Source organism: Pleurodeles waltl, chromosome 9 (assembly GCF_031143425.1).
Source record: "Pleurodeles waltl isolate 20211129_DDA chromosome 9, aPleWal1.hap1.20221129, whole genome shotgun sequence".
In the NCBI taxonomy this organism is placed as follows: Eukaryota; Metazoa; Chordata; class Amphibia; order Caudata; family Salamandridae; genus Pleurodeles; species Pleurodeles waltl.
Genome location: NC_090448.1, coordinates 985,819,596 through 985,846,048, shown reverse-complemented (window position 1 = coordinate 985,846,048; position 26,453 = coordinate 985,819,596). Strand labels below are relative to the sequence as shown.

Sequence of the window (26,453 nt, the reverse complement as noted above, 5' to 3'; positions counted from 1 at the left end):
AACCACAATTGGGCACACATTACCACAGACACGTGGGTCCTATCAATTATCCAACATGGTTATTGCATAGAGTTCACAACATTCCCTCCAGATGTTCCACCAAAACCGCACAAATTGTCTCCACAACACTTAGACCTATTACAAATAGAGGTCCAAGCACTGCTACAAAAACAAGCCATAGAGCTAGTACCCTATCACCGAAAAGGGACAGGCGTTTACTCCCTGTATTTCCTTATCCCAAAAAAAGACAAAACATTACGGCCTATCTTAGATCTCAGAACACTGAATCTCTTCATCAAATCAGATCATTTCCACATGGTAACACTTCAAGACGTAGTTCCCTTACTAAAACAAGGAGAATACATGACAACACTGGATCTCAAAGATGCGTATTTTCACATACCCATCCGTCCATCCCACAGGAAATACCTCAGGTTTATAATACAAGGCAAACATTATCAATTCAAAGTGTTGCCGTTCGGAATAACAACAGCCCCCAGGGTGATTACAAAATGCCTAGCTGTAGTAGCAGATCATATAAAAAGACATCACATGCATGTATTCCCATATCTGGATGATTGGCAAATAAAAGCCAACACTCAACAACAATGTCACGTTCACACGCAATAAGTAATAGATATGTAAGGAAATGCCTCCTTGGCATGGTTACCCCCTGACTTTTTGCCTTTGCTGATGCCAAGTTTTGATTTGAAAGTGTGCTGGGACCCTGCTAACCAGGCCCCAGCACCAGTGTTATTTCCCTAACCTGTACCTTTGTCTCCACAATTGGCACACCCTGGCATCCAGGTAAGTCCCTTGTAACTGGTACCCCTGGTACCAAGGGCCCTGATGCCAGGGAAGGTCTCCAGCATGTCTTATGCCACCCTTGGGACCCCTCACTCAGCACAGACACACTGCTTGCCAGCTTGTGTGTGCTGGTGGGGAGAAAACGACTACGTCGACATGGCACTCCCCTCAGGTTTCCATGCCAACCTCACACTGCCTATGGCATAGATGTCACCCCTCTAGCAGACCTTAGAGCCCTAAGGAAGGGTGCACTATACCACAGGTGAGGGCATAGGTGCATGAGCACTATGCCCCTACAGTGTCTAAGCAAAACCTTAGACAGTGTAAGTGCAGGGTAGCCATAAGAGTATATGGTCTGGGAGTCTGTCATACACAAACTCCACAGCACCATAATGGCTACACTGAAAACTGGGAAGTTTGGTATCAAACTTCTCAGCACAATAAATGCACACTGATGCCAGTGTACATTTTATTGTGAAATACACCCAGAGGGCATCTTAGAGATGCCCCCTGAAAACATACCCGACTTCAGTGTGGGCTGACTAATTTTTGCCAGCCTGCCACACACCAAACATGTTGCTGGCCACATGGGGAGAGTGCCTTTGTCACTCTGTGGGCAGTAATAAAGCCTGTTCTGTGTGGAGGTGCTTCTCACCTCCTCCTGCAGGAACTATAACACCTGGCGGTGAGCCTCAAAGGTTCACCCTCTTTGTTACAGGACCACAGGGCATCCCAGCTAGTGGAGATGCCCGCCCCTTCCGCCACAGCCCCCACTTTTGGCTGCAAGGCCGGAGGAGATAATGAGAAAAACAAGGAGTCGTCACTGGCCAGTCAGGACAACCCCTACGGTGTCCTGAGCTGAGGTGACTCTGACTTTTAGAAATCCTCCATCTTGCAGATGGAGGATTCCCCCAATAGGATTAGGGATGTGCCCCCCTCCCCACCGGGAGGAGGCACAAAGAGGGTGTAGCCACCCTCAGGGCTAGTAGCCATTGGCTACTAACCTCCCAGACCTAAACACACCCCTAAATTGAGTATTTAGGGGCCCCCAGAACCAAGCAAGATAGATTCCTGCAACCTGAAGACGAAAAAGGACTGCTGACCTGAAGCCATGCAGAGAAAACTGAGTGTAGGAAGTTGGCTCTGTATGTGCTATTTCAAAGTAAGGAATAGCATGCACAGAGTCCAAAGGTTCCCCTTAGAGGTAAAATAGTGGTAAAAATAGATAATACTAATGCTCTATTTTGTGGTAGTGTGGTCGAGCAGTAGGCTTATCCAAGGAGTAGTGTTAAGCATTTGTTGTACATACACATAGACAATAAATGAGGTACACACACTCAGAGACAAATCCAGCCAATAGGTTTTTGTATAGAAAAAAATCTTTTCTTAGTTTATTTTAAGAACCACAGGTTCAAATTCTACATGTAATATCTCATTCGAAAGGTATTGCAGGTAAGTACTTTAGGAACTTTAAAGCATAAAAATTGCATGTATACTTTACAAGTTATTGACAAATAGCTGTTTTAAAAGTGGACACTTAGTGCAATTTTCACAGTTCCTGGGGGAGGTAAGTTTTTGTTAGTTTTACCAGGTAAGTAAGACACTTGCAGGGTTCAGTTCTTGGTCCAAGGTAGCCCACCGTTGGGGGTTCAGAGCAACCCCAAAGTCACCACACCAGCAGCTCAGGGCCGGTCAGGTGCAGAGTTCAAAGTGGTGCCCAAAACACACAGGCTAGAATGGAGAGAAGGGGGTGCCCCGGTTCCGGTCTGCTTGCAGGTAAGTACCCGCGTCTTCGGAGGGCAGACCAGGGGGGTTTTGTAGGGCACCGGGGGGGACACAAGCCCACACAGAAATTTCACCCTCAGCAGCGCGGGGGCGGCCGGGTGCAGTGTAGAAACAAGCGTCGGGTTCGCAATGTTAGTCTATGAGAGATCTCGGGATCTCTTCAGCGCTGCAGGCAGGCAAGGGGGGGGGTTCCTCGGGGAAACCTCCACTTGGGCAAGGGAGAGGGACTCCTGGGGGTCACTTCTCCAGTGAAAGTCCGGTCCTTCAGGTCCTGGGGGCTGCGGGTGCAGGGTCTCTCCCAGGCGTCGGGACTTAGGATTCAAAGAGTCGCGGTCAGGGGAAGCCTCGGGATTCCCTCTGCAGGCGGCGCTGTGGGGGCTCAGGGGGGACAGGTTTTGGTACTCACAGTATCAGAGTAGTCCTGGGGTCCCTCCTGAGGTGTTGGATCTCCACCAGCCGAGTCGGGGTCGCCGGGTGCAGTGTTGCAAGTCTCACGCTTCTTGCGGGGAGCTTGCAGGGTTCTTTCAAGGCTGCTGGAAACAAAGTTGCAGCCTTTCTTGGAGCAGGTCCGCTGTCCTCGGGAGTTTCTTGTCTTTTCGAAGCAGGGGCAGTCCTCAGAGGATGTTGAGGTCGCTGGTCCCTTTGGAAGGCGTCGCTGGAGCAGGATCTTTGGAAGGCAGGAGACAGGCCGGTGAGTTTCTGGAGCCAAGGCAGTTGTCGTCTTCTGGTCTTCCTCTGCAGGGGTTTTCAGCTAGGCAGTCCTTCTTCTTGTAGTTGCAGGAATCTAATTTTCTAGGGTTCAGGGTAGCCCTTAAATACTAAATTTAAGGGCGTGTTTAGGTCTGGGGGGTTAGTAGCCAATGGCTACTAGCCCTGAGGGTGGGTACACCCTCTTTGTGCCTCCTCCCAAGGGGAGGGGGTCACAATCCTAACCCTATTGGGGGAATCCTCCATCTGCAAGATGGAGGATTTCTAAAAGTCAGAGTCACCTCAGCTCAGGACACCTTAGGGGCTGTCCTGACTGGCCAGTGACTCCTCCTTGTTGCTTTCTTTGTTCCCTCCAGCCTTGCCGCCAAAAGTGGGGGCCGTGGCCGGAGGGGGCGGGCAACTCCACTAAGCTGGAGTGCCCTGCTGGGTTGTGACAAAGGGGTGAGCCTTTGAGGCTCACCGCCAGGTGTCACAGCTCCTGCCTGGGGGAGGTGTTAGCATCTCCACCCAGTGCAGGCTTTGTTACTGGCCTCAGAGTGACAAAGGCACTCTCCCCATGGGGCCAGCAACATGTCTCTGGTGTGGCAGGCTGCTGGAACTAGTCAGCCTACACAGACAGTCGGTTAAGTTTCAGGGGGCACCTCTAAGGTGCCCTCTGTGGTGTATTTTACAATAAAATGTACACTGGCATCAGTGTGCATTTATTGTGCTGAGAAGTTTGATACCAAACTTCCCAGTTCTCAGTGTAGCCATTATGGTGCTGTGGAGTTCGTGTTTGACAGACTCCCAGACCATATACTCTTATGGCTACCCTGCACTTACAATGTCTAAGGTTTTGTTTAGACACTGTAGGGGTACCATGCTCATGCACTGGTACCCTCACCTATGGTATAGTGCACCCTGCCTTAGGGCTGTAAGGCCTGCTAGAGGGGTGTCTTACCTATACTGCATAGGCAGTGAGAGGCTGGCATGGCACCCTGAGGGGAGTGCCATGTCGACTTACTCGTTTTGTCCTCACTAGCACACACAAGCTGGCAAGCAGTGTGTGTGTGCTGAGTGAGAGGTCTCCAGGGTGGCATAAGACATGCTGCAGCCCTTAGAGACCTTCCTTGGCATCAGGGCCCTTGGTACTAGAAGTACCAGTTACAAGGGACTTATCTGGATGCCAGGGTCTGCCAATTGTGGATACAAAAGTACAGGTTAGGGAAAGAACACTGGTGCTGGGGCCTGGTTAGCAGGCCTCAGCACACTTTCAATTGTAAACATAGCATCAGCAAAGGCAAAAAGTCAGGGGGCAACCATGCCAAGGAGGCATTTCCTTACACTGAGACACTAACTGCTTTGGCCCCAGCTCTACCGGCCTGTCTCCCCCCTTCAAGAAAAACTGCTACAGCGACGTGTCCCCCAGGGTTCAGCGACCTCTGAAGCCTCAGAGGACTACCCTGCATCTAAAAGGACCAAGAACTCCTGAGGACAGCGGCCCTGTTCCAAAGAAACTGCAACTTCGCAACAAAGAAGCAACTTTTAAAGACCACGTTTCCCGCCGGAAGCGTGAGACTTTGCACTCTGCACCCGATGCCCTCGGCTCGACCTGTGGAAAACCAACAGTACAGGGAGGACTCCTTGGTGACTGCGAGCCCGTGAGTAGCCAGAGTTGACCCCCCCCCCCCCCCGAGCCCCCACAGCGACGCCTGCAGAGGGAATCCAGAGGCTCCCCCTGACCGCGACTGCCTGCTTCAAAGAACCCGATGCCTGGGAGAAACACTGCACCCGCAGCCCCCAGGACCTAAAGGATCCGACCTTCTGTGCAGAAGCGACCCCCAGGTGGCCCTCTCCCCAGCCCAGGTGGTGGCTACCCCGAGGAGCCCCCCTTGCCTGCCTGCATCGCTGAAGAGACCCCTGGGTCTCACTTACAGCCATCCCAAATACAATAATATTTGGGAGCAACACTCAACATACAAAGAGCAACTGCCACTCCAAGTCCACAAATGGTGCAGTCGTTTAAAAACATAAAATCAAACATTCAACCAGACCAACAATACACGGTCAGGTTTGTGATGAAACTATTAGGCATGATGTCCTCATGCATAGCTATTGTCCCAAAAGCAAGGCTACACATGCGGCCCTTATAACAGTGCCTAGCAAAACAATGGACGCAGGCACAGGGTCAACTCCAAGATCTAGTGTTGATAGACCGCCAAACACACTCTTCGCTTCAATGGTGGAACCAGGTAAATTTAAACAAAGGGCGGCCTTTCCAAGACCCAGTGCCTCAAGTCATTCTCACAACAGACGCATCCATGATTGGGTGGGGAGCACACCTCAACAATCACAGCATACAAGGTCAGTGGGACAATCAGCAAAAACAAATGCACATAAATCACTTAGAACTGTTAGCAGTCTTTCTAGCAATAAAAGCCATTCAGCCCCTTCTAGCCCACTAGCACATTCTTGTCAAAACAGACAATATGACAACAATGTATTATCTAAACAAAGAGGGGGGGACACACTCGTCACAGCTGTGTCTCTTAGCACAAAAAATTTGGCATTGGGCAATTTACAACATCATTCGCCTAATAGCACAATATATACCAGGCATTCACAATCAGTTAGCTGACAATCTCAGTTGAGATCGCCAACAAACTCACAAGTGGGAAATACATCCCCAGATCCTACAATATCACTTCCACTACTGGGGGGGACACCAAACATAGATCTGTTTGCTACAAAAGAAAACACAAAATGCCAAAACTTTGCGTCCAGATACCCACACCCTCTGTCCAAGTACGCTTTTCCCCCTCTCCCGCTCATTCCTTATCTGGTCAACAAACTGAGTCAAAACAAACTCAAACTAATACATATAGCACCAACTTGGGCACGTCAACCCTGGTACACAACAATGTTGGACCTATCTGTGGTACCCCACATCAAACTATCAAACAGACCAGATCTGTTAACTCAACAGAACCAACAGATCAGACACCCAAATCCAGCATCGCTCATCCTAGCAATCTGGCTCCTCAAGTCTTAGAATTTGGATACCTAAACCTTTCCAAAGAGTGTATGGAAGTCATTAAATAAGCAAGAAAACCTACTACAAGACATTGTTACGCTAACAAATGGAAAAGGTTTGTCTGCTATTGCCAGGCTAATCAAATTGTGCCATTAAATGCCTCCACACAAAACTTTGTAAGTTACTTACTACATTCACAAAAGTCCAATCTGGCCTTCTCTTCCGTTAAAATACATCTCACTGCAATATCTGCTTATTTGCAGATCAAACATTCAAAATCACTTTTCAGAATACCAGTTATTAAAGCCTTTATGGAAGGACTAAAAAGAATCATACCCCCCCCAAGGACACCACCAGTACCTTCGTGGAATCTTAATATTGTATTAACACGACTCATGGGCCCACCATTTGAACCCATGCATTCTCGTCAAATACAATTTTTGACTTGGAAAGTAGCTTTTCTAATAGCTATCACTTTTCTTCGAAGAGTTAGCGAAATACAGGCACTTACTATTCAAGAACCATTTATACAAATACTTAAACGTAAAGTGGTTCTCAGGAAAAATCCACAATTCTTACCAAAAGTCATATCACCGTTTCATCTAAACCAAACAGTGGAACTCCCAGTCTTTTTTTCCACAGCCAGACTCAGTAGCAGAAAGGGCATTGCATACATTAGACATAAAAAGAGCACTAATGTATTACATTGACAGAACAAAACAATTTCGAAAACAAAACAATTGTTTGTAGCGTTCCAAAAACCACATGCACATAACCCTATATCCAAACAAGGCATTGCCAGATGGATAGTTAAATGCATTCAGACTTGCTACCTTAAAGCTAAAAGAGAATTACCCATTACCCCCAAGGGCACACTCCACTAGAAAGAAGGGCGCCACAATGGTTTTTCTTGGTAATATACCAATGACAGAAATTTGTTAAGCAGCCACCTGGTCTACGCCCCATACCTTTACTAAGCATTACTGTGTAGATGTGTTGGCAACACAACAAGCCACAGTAGGACAGGCCGTACTAAGAACATTATTTCAGACAACTTCAACTCCTACAGGCTAACCACCGCTTTTGGGGAGATCACTGATTTGTAGTCTATGCACAGCATGTGTATCTGCAGCTACACATGCCATCGAATGGAAAATGTCACTTACCCAGTGTACATCTGTTCGTGGCATGTTGTGCTGCAGATTCACATGCGCCCTCCCCGGGAGCCTGTAGCGGTTTTAGTTGCATTAAAATTGTAAATATGTAAATAATTTTGACTTTACTACACGCTGTGTACAAACACATTTACTCCATTGCATGGGCACCTCTAGTATCCTTACTTTAACAACTCCTACCGCACCCTCTGCGGGGAAACCAATCTGCGATGGAGTCGACGCCCATGCGCAATGGAGCCGAAAGGGAGGGGTCACTCGGTCCTGTGACTCGAAAAGACTTCTTTGAAGAAAAACAACTTGTAACACTCCGAGCCCAACACTAGATGGCAGGAACAGTGCACAGCATGTGAATCTGCAGCGCAACATGCCACGAACAGATGTACACTGGGTAAGTGACATTTTCCATATATATATATATATATATATATATATAATGTTGTAGCATGTATGCTTGTAGATACTCATGCTTTGGATACTATTACCATCTAGTGTTAAGCGTGGACATTTTCAAGTTGTTTTTCTTTGAAAAAGTATTTTGCGTCATGAGATGTGCAGTGACTCCTCCCTTAGTGACCAATGTACTTGGGCACTGACTCCATGTTAGATTGTTTTATTCTTCCATTAGGCTTGGACATATTAAAAGGGCCAAGAAATTGTGTTTTCAACACATTTGCAGGCCCACACATTTAGATTTTGACACTAATGCATCGAAAAACTAGCCTTCGCCATGACGACTTTGTCGCACAACATCAGACAGCTGTGGAAGACTGACAACCAATATTCAGTGTGCTGACGGCTGTCTATGACCTTCAGGGACTGTCCTCTCGTTTGGTCTTAAACTCCAGAGAATGCAGATCAGAAGGGGTAATGGAACCAACACCCTTTCAGTATTGACCCTGATAGCACTTCTAAACACCTGTGGTCAAACCATCAGAACATGCAACTTGTGCCTGTCTACAGACTACTGACTCCACCTGTCTCGCCTTTCACTCCAAGAAAACCCAAAGGTGCTGAGCAATGCAAGATGCCCCAAAAGACATCTCCTGAAACCCAAGTCATCTTCAGAGAAGATATTTTTGGCACTGAAGAGACCATTCCATGCAGAATTTCTGCACTGCAGCCCAGTTCAGAGAACGTGTCTGCAAGCGCATTAGAGCAAAAGGAATAGGAGTATGTTTAGTTGGCTCCAAAGGCCACACTGACTGTCATTAGTATGCCACTGTCTTGAGGCCTGCGACACCATGCCAGAGTAACAGACATTGTCCCATGCCGAGGAAGAAGCACTGCTTCAGCGGGTGTCAAACATTGGGCCCTGAGCACTGACACAAAACCCTACCCCCTCCATGGCCTTTGCTGTAGTCTTGCTCATGTAGGCACCAGGAGAAGGCTATGGATTTGCCCAAGGGCATCAAGTCCTACCCATTCCAAACTCAATGAGCATTCACTCTCCCACCGAAGCTGACAGTGAAGGCACCACCATAGCTGAAGCCAAAATTCCTGTTGATGATGAAAGCTTCAACGACAGCCAGATCCGGGGAATCTGAATTATCAATCTTGCAGAGGCTTCAGAAGGAGCTTGACTACAAGCAGAAGCACCTCTTTACCCACCTCCTCACTGAGAAGATCTCAGCAAAGCTACCTCCACCAAAACCATCAGAGAGACTGCTTCTCAAGAGAAGGCTCCGCTTCGAAGGAGAACCATCCTCAGACACTCCTCCAGAATAGTCACCTAAGAAACAGACAGTGGCACTAGCTCCCTCCCTTATGTACCTCCTGCTCATTCTCCTCCCCTGCCTCTTCCAGTGTATCCACTACTGCCACCTTCACTCAAACCATCTCCTCCACCAGAGTCACTTGAGGGATGACTCTTGGAAAGACTATACTATTGTGTGTTCCTGTGACAACGGTAGGTTGTTACTTTACAGAAGGCCTGGCAATTGGATGTGCCCTGTGACACTTAGCCCACTCTAACCATACTGGATGTTTAAATGCTCAGGAAAACTAACTGGTATGTCTAGGAGCACGTTTTCTGTGTATAGGTTAAAATACACTTCTGCATTCCTCTGTGGCTGGAAGTACACTTTGTGCTTCCCCCATTTGAGGAGAGCCCAGGTTCTACAATAAAATGCAGTATGGGTCGTGGAGCGTATTCAGTGGGTTTGCAGATATTTTTGTTAACTCAACATATATGTCAGAAAAAACAGGGTAGTACAGTGTTTCCCGTTTATGCCAGGATGTCTTTTGCTGAATAACCTTAAATTCTACTCCAAAGATTTTGTGATGTCTGCTAGGCAATCTTACGAGGAAGTTTTGCACTGAAATAAAAGTGAATGGTTATCTGTTTTCTCAACGAAGTTTAAGATGTGTTCACTTGTCAAGAGGCAGCAGTGACTCCCTTTTTACTGCTAGCCAGATATGTTCGCTATTCAACTGCATTTAATCTTAAAGCCTTCATTTTTCAGAAAACGGGTTAAGACTAAGATTTCTTTAAGGTTTAAAGGAGGAATGTTTAATCTATTACTTATCCTTTTATGGAAAAAACGAATTTATGGAAACAGATTCTGGGAATCCGAGTCCATGGATATGTCTGACCAGCAACATTTGACTTGGATATTTGCTTTCCTGGTGATGAGCTTGTCTGCTAGAAGAGATGCGTTCCCTGCTTATGGGACGTTTGTTGTCAAAACTGAACATATTGCTCACTGTGCATATTGTTTATTTTGTAAGTAAATCAAATGTGTAGTATAGCACATGCCCCCCCCCCCCGCCCTTCTCTAAACCAACCACATTTTCAGAGCTGTATTTGAATGCCTTCAATGTGAAGTGATTTATTTATTGCTCTGATAGCACAGAGAAAATAACGTTTTTCGAAGGCACGGGCAAATCTCACTGATCACTCAGCTTGTGAACAGACAGTTAATTGAAAGATCAATTGATATTATCAGAAGGTGAACTCGGGGCCCTATTTCTTTGCTAGGGGAATGTTATTTTCCTAAATAACATTTCTCTGGGTGAGATTTGTCAAGACTACTAATTCGGATCAGGATTTTACAAATCTGTTTTCGTAGTAAAATCTCAAAGCCTTCCTTCCAGTGAATTTTGTACTGCTGTCTACTGTAGCTTTAAATTATGTCAGTTCTATTTTGTAGAGAGGTCCTTTTCTGTTAAAATGATTATCTCTGCCATGGGTATCTTCTTATTTAAATGCTTACATCCTTAGTACATAGAGGAAACAAACTCCAAAAGCATTACTAAGTGCAGCCCTCTGATTTGTAGCTCTGAGCAGAACTGGGTATTTTGATTTTTTTTTTTTTTTAAACTTCCCTTTATTTACGGTGACATTTCAAAGGTTAAGAACTATATCGGGCTGTGCTCGAAAAATAGTATTTGATAAATAATGTTTTTTTCTCTACAGAAGTCATATTTAGTTTTCTGCACAATGTGCTACATACGGGCTCTCTGTTTGCTCTCATTTATGGTGGATAATATATGAAAGCAAGGTTTGTCATTACATAGGTACCCCGCTATGGATGCCATAGGTATGCACTGAAACAGATTGGTACCTTTTTGTAAAGTATCAAAAGTTGTGCCCTATAAGTGTCCTAGATCACTGTGGATACACAGGGATTTATCTGTATCTTTGCCTGTCTCGCGCGCTCTCACCTATCTTACACCCTTTCATTACTGATTTAAATCCTGCAACAAGGTGATAGCAGTTCTCTGTAGTTGGTATAAGATGAGAGTTGGGAGTTATAGTGTGATGCTATCTTTTGTTGCACAGCCACGATAGCTACCAATTTTAATGATCATTTTAATTTAACTTAGCTTAACATTTTTATTTAGTCTACACTTGAGGGACCAGTACCAAGTGCTTAATATACTTGATTAAGATCGGTCATGCTGGCATCAGCTGGAACATCTTGGCCGCACAAACTGAGAAGAGGAATTAAATGTTTTTCAGTTCACTTAAAATGCATTCCCTAGCCCTTTCCCCCCGTTGTAATAGTTGTGTGCTTCTTCCATGCAAAACGTTTATATCTGTGCAATATGGTGTAATATTTTTGTGTAGTGAATAGTGAACAAACTGAGCAACATAGACCTTGAATACTTTCACAAATATCTTTTTTTATGTTTGGAAAGGTTGGTGGTTCTAGTTAAATTGATTCACAAGCTGCATGGTCACTGTTTACATGCAGCATTACCGCTTAACATTCAATGGGAAAAAATTGAAACCCATTGTAATGTGTTCCATCCCACCATCCTGGTGCTTGCTGCATCTTCTGTGTCTGAAGAAGACAACAATTGATTCTACTTTATTTTTCTTCGAAAGACGCACATTTGTGCTCTATATTAAGTGGGCTGCTGCGGTGGCAGTAGGTGAGACCGGTCTTGCTAACACAACACTTTTTGTAGGTACGCTGGGCAGACCTGGAAGAGAAGAAGGATGCTGACCGGAAGAGAGCCATAGGCTTTGTGGTTGGTCAGACTGATTGGGAGAAGATCACAGATGAAGGTGGTCACCTTGCACAGAGAGCCCTTAATCGCACCAAATATATTTGAGTTGTACATATTTGTTGGCTTCCTTAGATCTTAAAGGTAAGCTATTTTGCTGTCATGTTATATTAATGGACAACTGTACTTTTGTAGGGCTACTGAAGGTTTTGATGAAGTCACTAAGTTCAGCATGATTATATGGGAAATGAGTGTTATCGTAGCTACTCAAAATATTTTGTTAACCTCTATTTTAATTTGTACTTCAAAAATTGCACATTTTTTATACCATTGGCAGGTCAATGCACAGTATCTGTGCTGCTTAGTTATTTCAATAGACTTTTCATTGAAATAACATGCTAATCTCTTATTAACCTCAGCTGTCTAAGAAATCACCTGTTGTTAATGGGGTTTGGCTATATTTTGCTGCTTTGTGACCAGTCCACAAGAGCTTAAACAGTGTTCTGTGTTTAACTATGGTCTTACCTGCTCATGGGTCTGTAGGTGAAATGGGTCAATTTTGATATGACATTCCATTTTCCTTTAAATGAGCTGACTTACATGGAAAGCTGTTCGGTATTTGTAAATTTTCCTGAAAATGTCTTTACAGGTTCTGGCCTGGTCATTGCGTTTTATCTGTTTCAGTCCCATCTTCCATAGCATTCATGAGCTAAGTTATGAACCACTTGATACCTGAATTCCCTATCACAACGGCTCACGTCTTATTTCACCTCATTTTCATGTGCCTACTCAGTGGCTGCTCCTGGCACTGGTACAAATACCACATCACTAAAATCAATTATTATTTTATTCCTCTTTCAGACAAAAGTATGGAATAGGCCTTAATATTTTCTTTTTTCATTCCTAAGTATTTACTTTGTCTCCATATGTGCAGTGACATTTAGAAAGTCTGCAGTGACAGATATAGTTCCTGCAGTTTCTGTGTGAGCCAAATAATGTGGCCTGCATTTGTTCAGTGTCAGCTGCTTCTTAAATATATGGTCGCTGTTTCATAATCTACAACTTTCTGGATCACTGGAACAGTTAGGTAATAACTAAATAATAAACAGGTTTTTAGAGAGCGAGAGTACATTTATCAAAGCTAGGTGAAAGATGTATGTATTTCATTCTGTATACCTGTTTCTGAACACTGTGTTACTCAGTCATAGGAAAATAAGATCCCCCCAGTCTGTGATGTAGATGCTTTCAAAGTATTTTTCAGCTTCCAAGATAAGCTGCTGTGTCACTATTAAATATGGCTGCTTCTGTGCTGTTAATTGAGACAGAAAGCAGATTTCTTATAAATTGATCTATTCGCAATCGGAGATGAGTATTTTGCATTTCATTTTTTTCACAGACTCTCATTGTAGCATCAAAGAACTTAACCATTAAAATAATGATCCTAGCTGCAGAGAATAATCTAAGAGTAAAGTCATTGTGGTGATATAGTTGATGCCCAAATTGAATACAAACGTGGGTCTTATCCCCATTATTTTTAAGTCTCATTTGAAGTGCAGGTTCAGATGTGATAAGTTCCATAAATCCAAGCCTGTAATGTGTGAATCTCACCCATGAAGCTCGTGTTAGGTTTGTACAAACCATTTGTTTTAAGAGAGTAAACAGTTTCCTGGTTAGCTGCTACGAATGGGACAGGCTACATAGTAGGTTGTTGGTGCTGTGCTGTTTACTACCCATTAAACTTCGCAGATTTACATTTGAATTGCAGTTTAAAAGAATGCAGCTGTCACAGTTTTGAAGGTGTGATCAAAGTACCTCAAATCAGAGATGTGGCGAGCTGAGTAGTTACTTTTAGATCTCTACTTTCAGGAAAGTAAAGGCCAACATATATGATTGAGTGATTTGTTCTGTTTAGCGTTTAGAAAAGATAATGGTTATATCTAAATCTGCAAACCAGTTTTTCAACAGGCAGATTCTTTTATTCTGCTTTCAAGATAGTGTTCTCTCCCGTCAACTCATCAATCACATTTCTAACCTCAGGGAGGTTAAGACACTGGAATACAAATTCACCAGAGAAACACAAGTTTTGGAATACAGACGTTCTTGAGGTTTTCAGCTGCATTTTTAACTAAGTTCTGATCAGCTTTAGTCTGGTCCTAAAAATCATTAACACACAACATGCTTGCATACAGAAATTATTACGTTCGATGGCATCTGTCGCTGTAGATACGCATGTTCTGCAATAGCTCGCCATCTGGTGTTGGGCCGGAGTGTTACAAGTTGTTTTTCTTCGAAGAAGTCTTTCGAGTCACGGGACCGAGTGACTCCTCCTTTTGTCTCCATTGCGCATGGGCGTCGACTCCATCTTCGATTGTTTTTTTTCCGCCATCGGGTTCGGACGTGTTCCTGTCGCTCCGAGTTTCGGAACGGAAAATTAGCTAATTTCGGAAGATTTTCGTCGGTATTGTTGCGTTCGGGATCGGCGTACTTAGATTCCACACCGCATCGAAGATCGAAGAGCTCCGGTGCCCTTCGGGGTAGTTTTTCGATCCTCCGTCGGGGCCTGGTCGGCCCGACCGCGTGCTGAAGAACGCCGATGGAACGGACCCCGTTTCGTTTCTGCCCCAAATGCCACAATAAATACCCCTACACAGACCAACACTTGGTCTGCAACCTGTGCCTGTCACCTGAGCACAGCGAAGACACCTGCGAGGCCTGTCGTGCGTTCCGGTCCCGAAAAACACTCCGAGACCGTCGAGCCAGAAGACTTCAAATGGCGTCCGCACCGACAGCCCAACGGGAGTTCGAGGAACAGGAAGAAGAAGGTACCTTCTCGATCCAAGACTCAGACTCCGAAGGATTCGACGACACACAAACCGTGAGTAAGACGTCGAAAACCACACAAAGAAACATTTACAAGGCCCAGGGGACGCCACTGCCACCAGGCCATGGCTCCACCCATAAATTCGGTGACCGACCGTCGGCACCGAAAAAGGCCAAAACAGTGCCGAGATCGTCCGACTCCGGTCGAGACACCGGCACGCAGCCTTCTCGGGACCGAGAAAGTGCTGGAGACAAGCCTCGACACCGAGATGCCGGTGTGGACACGGCTCGACGCCGAGACAGCGGCACCGAAACAGATCGACGCCGAGAGGTTTCGGCCCCGAAAAGGAAAAAAGTCACCTCGGAGCCGAAAAAACACGCAGACAAAGTTTCGACACCGAAACAAACTGCAAGCGACCCAGCTTCAGGCTCTTATACAGAAGAGCACTCGCTAACCTCCCAAATGCAAAAGCATAGGTTTGAGGAAGAGCTACAAGCAACTGATGTGGACCATACGCAAAAGCGTATCTTCATTCAGCAGGGGACAGGAAAAATAAGCACCCTTCCCCCCATTAGGAGAAAGAGAAGGTTGGAGTTCCAGACGGAACAAGCACCACAACCAAAAGTGGTTAAAAGAATTACACCACCACCCTCTCCTCCGCCCGTGATTAACGTTTCACCAGCACAAACTCCATCTCACTCCCCAGCTCACACCACCATGAGCCAGGGTGACCAAGATCAGGACGCATGGGACCTATACGACGCCCCAGTGTCAGATAACAGCCCGGAGGCCTACCCTACAAAGCCATCTCCACCAGAAGACAGCACCGCGTACTCTCAGGTGGTGGCTAGAGCAGCACAATTTCATAACGTAAGCCTCCACTCAGAACAGGTCGAGGATGATTTCTTGTTCAACACACTCTCCTCCACCCACAGCTCCTACCAAAGCCTGCCTATGCTCCCTGGTATGCTCCGGCACGCAAAAGACATATTTAAGGAGCCGGTCAAAAGTAGGGCAATCACACCAAGGGTGGAAAAGAAGTATAAGCCGCCTCCTACGGACCCGGTTTTCATCACTACACAGCTGCCACCAGACTCTGTTGTTGTAGGAGCAGCTAGGAAAAGGGCCAACTCTCACACATCTGGAGATGCACCACCCCCAGATAAAGAAAGCCGCAAGTTTGATGCAGCTGGTAAAAGAGTCGCAGCACAAGCTGCAAACCAGTGGCGCATCGCGAACTCCCAGGCACTACTTGCGCGCTATGACAGAGCCCACTGGGACGAGATGCAACATCTCATTCAACATCTGCCCAAGGACTTCCAAAATAGGGCGAAACAAGTGGTTGAGGAGGGACAGACCATCTCCAACAACCAGATACGTTCCTCCATGGACGCTGCAGATACAGCTGCACGGACAATTAATACATCTGTAACTATCAGACGGCATGCATGGCTCCGAACGTCTGGATTTAAACCAGAGATTCAACAAGCAGTTCTCAATATGCCTTTTAATGAAAAAGAACTGTTCGGTCCAGAAGTGGACACAGCGATTGAGAAACTCAAAAAAGATACGGACACTGCCAAAGCCATGGGCGCACTCTACTCCCCGCAGAGCAGAGGGAATTACAGCACATTCCGTAAAACGCCCTTTCGAGGGGGGTTTCGGGGTCAAAGCACACAAGCCAGCACCTCACAAGCAACACCGTCCACTTACCAGGGACAGTATAGAGGAGGTTTTCGGGGCCAATATAGAGGAGGGCAATTCCCTAGAAATAGAGGAAGATTTCAAAGCCCCAAAACCCCTACTACTAAACAATGACTCACATGTCACTCACCCCCTCCACACAACACCAGTGGGGGGAAGAATATGTCATTATTACAAAGCATGGGAGGAAATCACTACAGACACTTGGGTTCTAGCAATTATCCAACATGGTTATTGCATAGAATTTCTACAATTCCCTCCAAACATACCACCAAAAGCACAAAATTTAACAACACACCATTCCAATCTCCTGGAGATAGAAGTGCAGGCACTATTGCAAAAGAATGCAATCGAATTAGTGCCAAACACACAAATAAACACAGGAGTTTACTCACTGTACTTTCTGATACCAAAGAAGGACGAAACGCTCAGACCAATCCTAGACCTCAGAGTAGTGAACACTTTCATCAAATCAGACCACTTCCACATGGTCACACTACAAGAAGTATTGCCATTGCTAAAACTACACGACTACATGGCAACTTTAGACCTCAAGGATGCTTATTTCCATATACCAATACACCCATCGCACAGGAAATACCTAAGGTTTGTATTCAAAGGAATACATTCCCAATTCAAGGTACTGCCTTTCGGATTAACAACCGCACCAAGAGTCTTTACCAAATGTCTAGCGGTAGTCGCTGCACACATAAGAAGGCAGCAAATACATGTGTTCCCATATTTGGACGACTGGCTAATCAAGGCCCATTCGTTCATACAGTGCTCAAATCACACAAATCAGATCATACAAACCCTCTTCAAACTCGGGTTCACCGTCAATTTCACAAAATCCAAAATTCTGCCACGCAAGGTACAACAATACCTGGGAGCCATAATAGACACATCAAAGGGAGTAGCCACTCCAAGTCCACAAAGAATTCAAAATTTCAACACCATCATACAACGCATGTATCCAACACAAAAGATACAGGCAAAGATGGTATTACAACTCCTAGGCATGATGTCATCATGCATAGCCATTGTCCCAAACGCAAGACTGCACATGAGGCCCTTACAACAATGCCTAGCATCACAGTGGTCTCAAGCACAGGGTCACCTTCTAGATCTGGTGTTAATAGACCGCCAAACTTACCTCTCGCTTCTGTGGTGGAACAACATAAATTTAAACAAAGGGCGGCCTTTCCAAGACCCAGTGCCACAATACGTAATAACAACAGATGCTTCCATGACAGGGTGGGGAGCACACCTCGGTCAACACAGCATACAAGGACAATGGAACGTACATCAAACAAAACTGCATATCAATCACCTAGAACTTCTAGCAGTTTTTCAAGCACTAAAAGCTTTCCAACCAATAATAGTTCACAAATACATTCTCGTCAAAACAGACAACATGACAACAATGTATTATCTAAACAAGCAGGGAGGGACGCACTCCACGCAGTTAAGCCTGCTAGCACAAAAAATTTGGCATTGGGCAATTCACAACCAAATTCGCCTAATTGCACAGTTTATACCAGGGATACAAAATCAACTCGCAGACAATCTCTCTCGAGATCACCAACAGGTCCACGAATGGGAAATTCACCCCCAAATTCTGAACACTTATTTCAAACTCTGGGGAACACCTCAGATAGACTTGTTTGCAACAAGGGAGAACGCAAAATGCCAAAACTTCGCATCCAGGTACCCACACAAACAATCCCAAGGCAATGCCCTATGGATGAACTGGTCAGGGATATTTGCTTACGCTTTTCCTCCTCTCCCTCTCCTTCCTTACCTGGTAAACAAACTCAGTCAAAGCAAACTCAAACTCATATTGATAGCACCAACTTGGGCAAGGCAACCCTGGTACACAACGCTGCTAGACCTATCAGTGGTACCCTGCATCAAATTGCCCAACAGGCCAGATCTGTTGACACAGCACAACCAAAAGATCAGACACCCAGATCCAGCATCGCTCAATCTAGCAATCTGGCTCCTGAAATCCTAGAATTCGGGCACTTACAACTTACCCAAGAATGTATGGAAGTCATAAAACAAGCAAGAAGGCCATCCACCAGGCACTGCTATGCAAGTAAATGGAAGAGGTTTGTTTGCTACTGCCATATTAATCAAATACAACCATTACACACAACTCCAGAACATGTAGTGGGTTACTTGCTTCACTTACAAAAATCTAACCTAGCTTTCTCTTCCATTAAGATTCACCTTGCAGCAATATCTGCATACCTGCAGACTACCTATTCAACTTCCCTATATAAAATACCAGTCATTAAAGCATTCATGGAGGGCCTTAGGAGAATTATACCACCAAGAACACCACCTGTTCCTTCATGGAACCTAAATGTTGTCCTAACTAGACTTATGGGTCCACCTTTTGAACCCATGCACTCCTGCGACATACAGTTCCTAACCTGGAAGGTGGCATTTCTCATCGCCATTACTTCCCTGAGAAGAGTAAGCGAGATTCAGGCGTTTACTATACAGGAACCTTTTATACAACTACACAAAAATAAAGTCGTCCTAAGGACCAATCCTAAATTTTTGCCAAAGGTTATTTCACCGTTCCATCTAAATCAAACAGTGGAACTTCCAGTGTTCTTTCCACAGCCAGATACCGTAGCTGAAAGGGCACTACATACATTAGATGTCAAAAGAGCATTGATGTATTACATTGACAGAACAAAAAACATCAGAAAGACTAAACAACTCTTTATTGCATTTCAAAAACCTCACGCAGGAAACCCAATTTCAAAACAAGGTATAGCCAGATGGATAGTTAAATGCATCCAAATCTGCTACCTTAAAGCTAAACGACAGCTGCCCATTACACCAAGGGCACACTCAACCAGAAAGAAAGGTGCTACCATGGCCTTTCTAGGAAACATCCCAATGCAAGAAATATGTAAGGCAGCCACATGGTCTACGCCTCACACATTCACCAAGCACTACTGTGTAGACGTGTTATCCGCACAACAAGCCACAGTAGGTCAAGCCGTATTAAGGACATTATTTCAAACTACTTCCACTCCTACAGGCTGATCCACCGCTTTTGGGGAAATAACTGCTTACTAGTCTATGCAGAACATGCGTATCTACAGCGACAGATGCCATCGAACTGAAAATGTCACTTACCCAGTGTACATCTGTTCGTGGCATCAGTCGCAGTAGATTCGCATGTGCCCACCCGCCTCCCCGGGAGCCTGTAGCAGTTTGGAAGTTACCTTCAATTATTTATATATGTATCATCTCAACCTTAAATAGGTGCATACTTAGTCACTCCATTGCATGGGCACTATTACTACAATTCAACTCCTACCTCACCCTCAGCGGGGAAAAACAATCGAAGATGGAGTCGACGCCCATGCGCAATGGAGACAAAAGGAGGAGTCACTCGGTCCCGTGACTCGAAAGACTTCTTCGAAGAAAAACAACTTGTAACACTCCGGCCCAACACCAGATGGCGAGCTATTGCAGAACATGCGAATCTACTGCGACTGATGCCACGAACAGATGTACACTGGGTAAGTGACATTTTCATTTTGTAGCGAGAATATATTCTAAATGCTTGGGTTGTGTAGAACCCTGCCATCTGGATGGATTCTGAAAATTGTATTGAAAAACTGCCCTTTCTTTTGGGGCATTGGCCATAGCTTGTCTGCATGACTCATGATGACTTTAACCATTAGCCCAGAATACCCAACTGTGTGAATGCTGTCTTTATATTCTTTTGTCAACCATCACTTCAGAAGCATGCTCAAGGTCAAATAAGTTTTTTAAAAACTGGTTAATGAGAAGCTGGATCTTTGTTACATTCCTGAATGGAAGTTTATCGACCCCAGAAAATTGCAGATGCTAGGAATTGTTGATGGTGCAAAAATCTCAGCTCACAAATTGCACTGTTGCCATTCAGTAAAGACCTTGACTTATGGATTTTCATTGTTATAGGCGAAGGATGGTAAGAGTGTAGGATGCTGGATTCTGGTTGCAGTACACCTCGTCGTTTTGCTTGGTTTTTGATGCAACTTTGACTAAAGTGCCCTGGGTTCCTTCTAACCAGGTCCCCAGTGCCAGTGCTTCTTCCCAAAAACAAGACACTTGGTCACTTGACCCCAAGTGGCCCTGGCCCCTTTAGTACCCCTGCATGTCACTAGTAAATGGTACCGCTAGTACCTATGGCCTAGGTACTAAAGAGGGCCCCTAATAGCTGCAGCACAGCTTGTGACACTCTAAGGGAACCCGCACCAACCTCATGCAGACTGCAATGGTGACTGCATGACCAAGTGCTCCCAAAAGTGAAAATATGACATAACACACAGCCTGTGTGCCATGTCCCCTAAACACTGCATGTAATATTTGTAAGTCACCCCTATAGCAGACCTTATATTCCTAAGGTAGGGTGCATTATGTTACATGTGAGGGCATATCTGCAAGAGCAGGTATTGCCCCTCCTATATCTTTATCGATTCTCAGACATGGTAAGGTTACAGGGAAGCCATTTTAAATGCATGTGCTGGACACTGGTCAGTAAGAGTTTCCCAACTACATTATGGCTTCACTGAAAATAGGGATGTTTGGTGTCAGACATCTCATGTTTATGAACCCTTGCTGATTCCAGTGATGGTTTTATTAATACGTGCACCGAGAGGACACCTTAGAGGTGCTCCCTGCAAACCTAACAACTGTTGGTGGGGTCACTGACTAGTTCTATCAAGCCTGCCACCCACAGACGAGAGTCTGACCCCCAAGGTTGAGAGCATTTTCTCTCTGGAGGTCAGAAACAAAGCTTGCTCTGGCAGATGTGTTACACATTACTCCCAACAGGATGACCTGCAAATCTGCATTCCAAGGCAGGAGGCTTCAAAAAAGCCTTTGGTATGCAGATCTGGCCTTCCTCAGAGAAAGATGCTGACCCCTCCCCAAGGGCCCATCAGGCACCTGGACAGGTGGGAAAATTAGCTATGCAGGAGGCGTGCTGTATTTCCAGGCTGGGCACACCCCTAGTGTGACCAGCCTGCAATGAGAACAGATTTAGGAATTCCGCCATCTTGTGTGTGGTGAAAATTAGGAGTTCTGGGACAGGGTGATGCCCAACCCCCCAAAGGAAGTGGTCATCTAGGGGGGTGTAGTGGTCCCAGGGTAAGGAGCCCATTGGCTACTACCCTTCACTCCCCTTACTGCCCCCTATTTTGAGTATTTAGGGGACCCCCTGATACCAAGACGTAAGATCTTTGATGAACACAAAAGGCGTGGACAAGAAGCGTGCTAAACCCAGAGACATGAGAAGCACCACGGACTTGGTGCCATCCCTGGTATCCTGCCTGCTGCACCCGACCCTAGAGGAGCAACCTATGTGTCCTGCCTCTACAGCCTCCAAGAAACCGGGAGAGCTGCCAGTGCTTTGCAAATCACCAAGAAGAACTCCCTTGGAGCAGAGGAGCTGCTTCCCTCAATCTGCAGGCACCCAAAAGAAAGAACTGTGAGGTCCAGGACTGCCAATACCTGACACCAGACAGCATCACTGTACCTGAGCCGTTTATCCCAAGCTGCAGTGGGCCAACCGTACCACCGTGGTTCCCAGGCCCTCAAGAGATTAAGCCCACCTGAACTTACCCTCTGTGGACTTTCCAACAGCGTCTGCAGCCTTTTTCTGCATAATCCCCCTCCTACCGCGAGTGATTTGGAGACAAAGGCCTGACGCCTTAGGACCCCTCTGCACCCGTTACCCCTGGAGCAATATAGAGGTGCAGTGATGTCTGCTCCCCTTCACTTTTCTTTCCGACCCTTTATAGGCAGAGATGTTGAAAGTGTCTGAACAATCTCGAATCTGCAGTGCAACAAACTAACTTGGAACCTTATCAAATTCAGACACCTATGACCATCCTTCAGAACAGGGAGTTTGGACAGGATAGACAGAGTATCCACAAGAAAGGTCGTAACTGAAGGTCAATAACTTTCATCTGTTGCATACGTCAGCCTGTAAGCTCCTCGATTTGTGAATAGATTCCAAAGCAGCCATCCCGCCCAGATGATGCATCAGAAGAAATGGTCACTCAAGAAAATCCTGAGCACTGAATTATCAAAATGGCCATCGCTGCTCACATCTGATTCCAAGCAGTAATGCTTGGCGGATGGGTGAAGATGTGCCTGTGTTGCTGCACTGCAAATTTCATCCACAGACATATCCCTAGCAAGAGCACAGATGTAAAACTTTGCTGTGAACTACTCTGGATTTCCTTGCGCTGCTGCTTCTTGGCAATAGCGTGACATATTTTGATGCACTATATCAGTGGTTCCCAACCTTTTGACTTCTGTGGACCCCGACTTTGTCATTACTGGAACCCTGGGATCCCCACTGAGTCATTACTGAAAGCTGGGGACCTAATCTGTTAATATTTAATTTTTCGCGGACCCTCTGAGGAGACTTCGCCAACCCCCAGGGGTCCCCGGACCACAGGTTGGTAACCACTGCACTGGATGATCCAGCATAAGGTTCTGTTCTGGACCACCTTGCCTTTTTTTGACAACGTACCTAAAGAAAAGCTGGTAGACCTGATTTTACTTCCTCTGGTCTATGTGTAATTGACCGCCCACCAACAGTCCAGCCAGTGTACACTCTCCTTGATGTGTTGGGGTGGAGAAAAAAAGGTGGAAGACCAGTGGGTTGACAGGTACAAGAGGGTTACCATCTTGTGCAGGAAAGCTGCTTTAGTCCTCCAGGCCAGTTAGGCTAGAAACATGTGAAAAGCAGACCAACACACAGCTCCTGATATGCCTCACTATAATAATAATAATTGATCAAGAAAAAATAAACAGCAAACATAAAAGCAACTGTTGAGTGTCTCTTAGAGGCTTCCATCAAGAAAGTCCTAACAAGGATCAGATCTCATTGATGCATCACAAAGAGTGTCGGAGGAAACATGTGCGACTCAGTTATAAATCTTGTCACAGTTGGTCATTTGAGCAGCAAACAAAAAAATGCTGCCTGCTGCAGTGTAGGATTTGGCAGAGCCTACGGCACAACTCTGTTGGGTCAGCGACAAAGCAACGCATCTGATATAGTAGTTTTTCCGTAATGGTCGTTCTGCTTCACCCACCATGTGGCAAATAGATTCCACCTTCTTGACTAAACCAATTTTGTGGAGGTTCAACATGCTTGGCAGTATGACGTCAACTACCTTTGGTGGCACTTGGAAGAAGCTAAAGTGTCCCTGTTCAATCCCCAGCAATGAAAGTGGAGGATTTGGAAGTTGGTGTTTAGAAACTGCTCCTTCATTTGGGAATTAGGTCCTTTCTGAGAGGTAGACTTCGAAAGAGAGCACAGACTGTGCTGCAAAAGGACTGCATACTCTAAAACCTCTTGGCAAATCTTCCTCAAGAACAAGGAATCAAGGGTATTGGGAACAAATGCTTAATGAAGTGGAAATTTCCACCCTACCCGAAACACTTCCTCCAATGCTTCCTGAAACAGATAATGGAGTGCACAGAACTTTGGGCAATGTGCATTCTCATGAGTGGCAAAAGGTCCTTCTAAGAAGTGCCACACAGCGCAAAGATGGTCTGGACCACCTCTGTGTGGAGACACCACTCGTGGTTGTCAAGGTGAAACCGATTCAGGCTGTCTACGCCGTAATTCAGAGATCCTGCCTGGTGGTTGGGGACCAGCCATACCCTGTGTTCACAAACATAAGCCCAGAGCCTCAACACTTGTCAACAGAGAAGGTGATCCACCACTCCTCCCTTCTTGTTGACATACCACATAGTGGTAGTATTGTATAGCAAGACCCGGACAGACTGGCCACAAAGGGACACAAGGAAGCCTTTCAGAGCCAGGCGAATTGCTTACAGTTTGAGCAGGTTTTTGTGCAAGAGCTTGCTCCTCTGGAACCTAAAGGCTCCAGATCTTCCATCCCTCTGGATGCACACCCTATTCCAAGGTGTATGAGTCTGTAACTACTGTGGCCTCTGTTGGGAAGTGGTGAAACGTATGGTCTGACCACAAGCATAAGTCTGCCACAGTGTCCAGTGGTATCTCACTGTTGTTCAGCAGCATTACCTGTGCTGGAATCACTGCTGATGAAGGCACCACAGGAAATCCTTCATATGCCACTGTGAACATATGATTAGTAGGTTGCAGGAAGCCAGAAGAACCTAGCAGGTTAAGAACCATCAGAACTGGAAATTGAGCCCTCTCCTGAAACATTGGAACTACATCCCAAATATCCCTGATCCTCTGAGTAGCCAGGAAGGCTCTGACGGATGTTTTCTATAACTACCACTAAAAGCAAGACACGCTGTGGGTAGAAATGGGGTATGTTGATAGAAAAACCACAAGCAGAACAGAGATGCTGTTGCCTAAATATGGTCAAACACCAGCTGTGGCAAGCAACCAGTCATTAAGGTATGGTAACAATGAGATCCCTAATCTTCAGAAGTGTGCCAAACCACTGCCATTACCTGGTTGAAAAATCGGGTTGTCACTGTTGGTCCAAGCAGGAGAACATGAGGTGCTTCCTGAGTAACTGCAGGATCAGTACATGGAAATATGCTTCTTGCAAGTAGAGGGGTACCTCCAGTCTTCTGCTATCCAGCGTCAGAAGTACCTTAGTCATGGACAGCATCTTGAACTTTTTCTTCTCCAGGTAACTTCAAGTGCCTGAGGTTGAAGATTGGACAAACTCCTTTCTGCAGCAGGGACTGCCACTCGACTCGAGAAACTGATAAAGGAGGAAAATCGGGGGGGGGGCGGGGGGGGGGGTTCTGTTTGACGTATAAGGCATATACCATTTCTGTTAACTGTACTTACGGGTCTGAAGTCATGTCCTTCCAGGGGAGCAGAAATGAGGATTCCTGAGCTTCACTGCCCCCACCCCACCAACTGCTGCATGTGCCCATTTAAAGGGGACCTAAAGCAGCTTTCCAGGTAGTGCTGGAAAGAACTTTGAGGCAGAAATCTGGTTGTTGAACTTGACAACCCTTTACCTTGTCTGCTTTTTTTATTGGCATAGCCATCAATTCAACTATCAAACTCCCTGGGAGGGTTGACACTGTCAAAAGGCAAATCCTTTGAAAAACGATGAAACCTGAAATTGCTGCTACTCATTCAGGGGATTGGAGTTCCAGAGGTCAGCAAGCCTTGGGAAGAGCATCAGACGTGGTGCACAGAGGTTCCAGTCCAGTGGCAGAAGCAGGAGCCCACAGTCTCCCAAGTTGGTCAGAAGACAAGCAGGACCCAGAGTAAGATATAGACCCACAGCCTGTGAAGCAGAACCTTTTGTTGTCTGTGGGACAGCGGACCCCACCCAGCCGGTCGACGTTGTCTTGAGATGCCTGCGGAGGCAGGGGAGTGACTTCTTCACTCCAAGAGAGATTCCTTCGTGCTTAAGGAGCAAACAGAGTCCTTGTTACCCTGGAGCATGCACAGCCTTGGATGTTGCAGAATTCTTGCAAGATCCGGAGAAACAATGTTGCAATGGGACCCTTCCCACCAGAAGACGTGTTTCAGTTACAAAGCAGACCAGCAGCGGTTCCAGAGGCCAGGAGCAGACGATGTCTTGCAGAGAGTTCCTTATAGAGTCTTGCTCGGTGAATATGAGGATCCACCCTCAGGGGAGCTCTTAACCCAAAAAGGGGGATTGGTGTCTCTCTGAAGTGACCACCTATCAGAGGGGTTCAGGGACGTAATCTACCTGGCCTAACCAGTCAGATGCTCCTAGGGGCCTCTTCCCACCTTATTTCCAAGATGGCAGAATCAACTTGCAACCTGGCAGAGCTCTGTGCACCTCTCTAGGGGAGGAGCTAGACAGGGGATGGGCACGCTCCTGTCCTTTGTGCAGTTTTGTGCCAGAGCAGGAACTGGGGGTTCCTGAACTGGTGCCAACCGGATTATGCAAGGAGGGCATCAAATGTGCCTTTCAAAGCAGTCAGAGGTCACCCCAGCCCTTAGACACCTAATACAGAGGGG

The 26,453-nt window shown here is 45.9% G+C and overlaps 1 protein-coding gene across 3 annotated transcripts in view; it reads left to right on the top strand.

Annotated features, from left to right (window-relative positions):
* Positions 1 to 26,453, top strand: part of YLPM1 (YLP motif containing 1) — an 865,271-nt gene that overhangs the window by 809,041 nt on the left and 29,777 nt on the right. For all 3 annotated transcript variants that reach the window (XM_069208481.1, XM_069208482.1, XM_069208480.1), the window contains one exon: positions 11,902 to 12,084. In XM_069208481.1, the coding sequence (XP_069064582.1) occupies positions 11,902 to 12,048 (147 nt within the window). In that variant the 3' untranslated portion in view covers positions 12,049 to 12,084. The remainder of the gene's footprint in view (positions 1 to 11,901; positions 12,085 to 26,453) is intronic.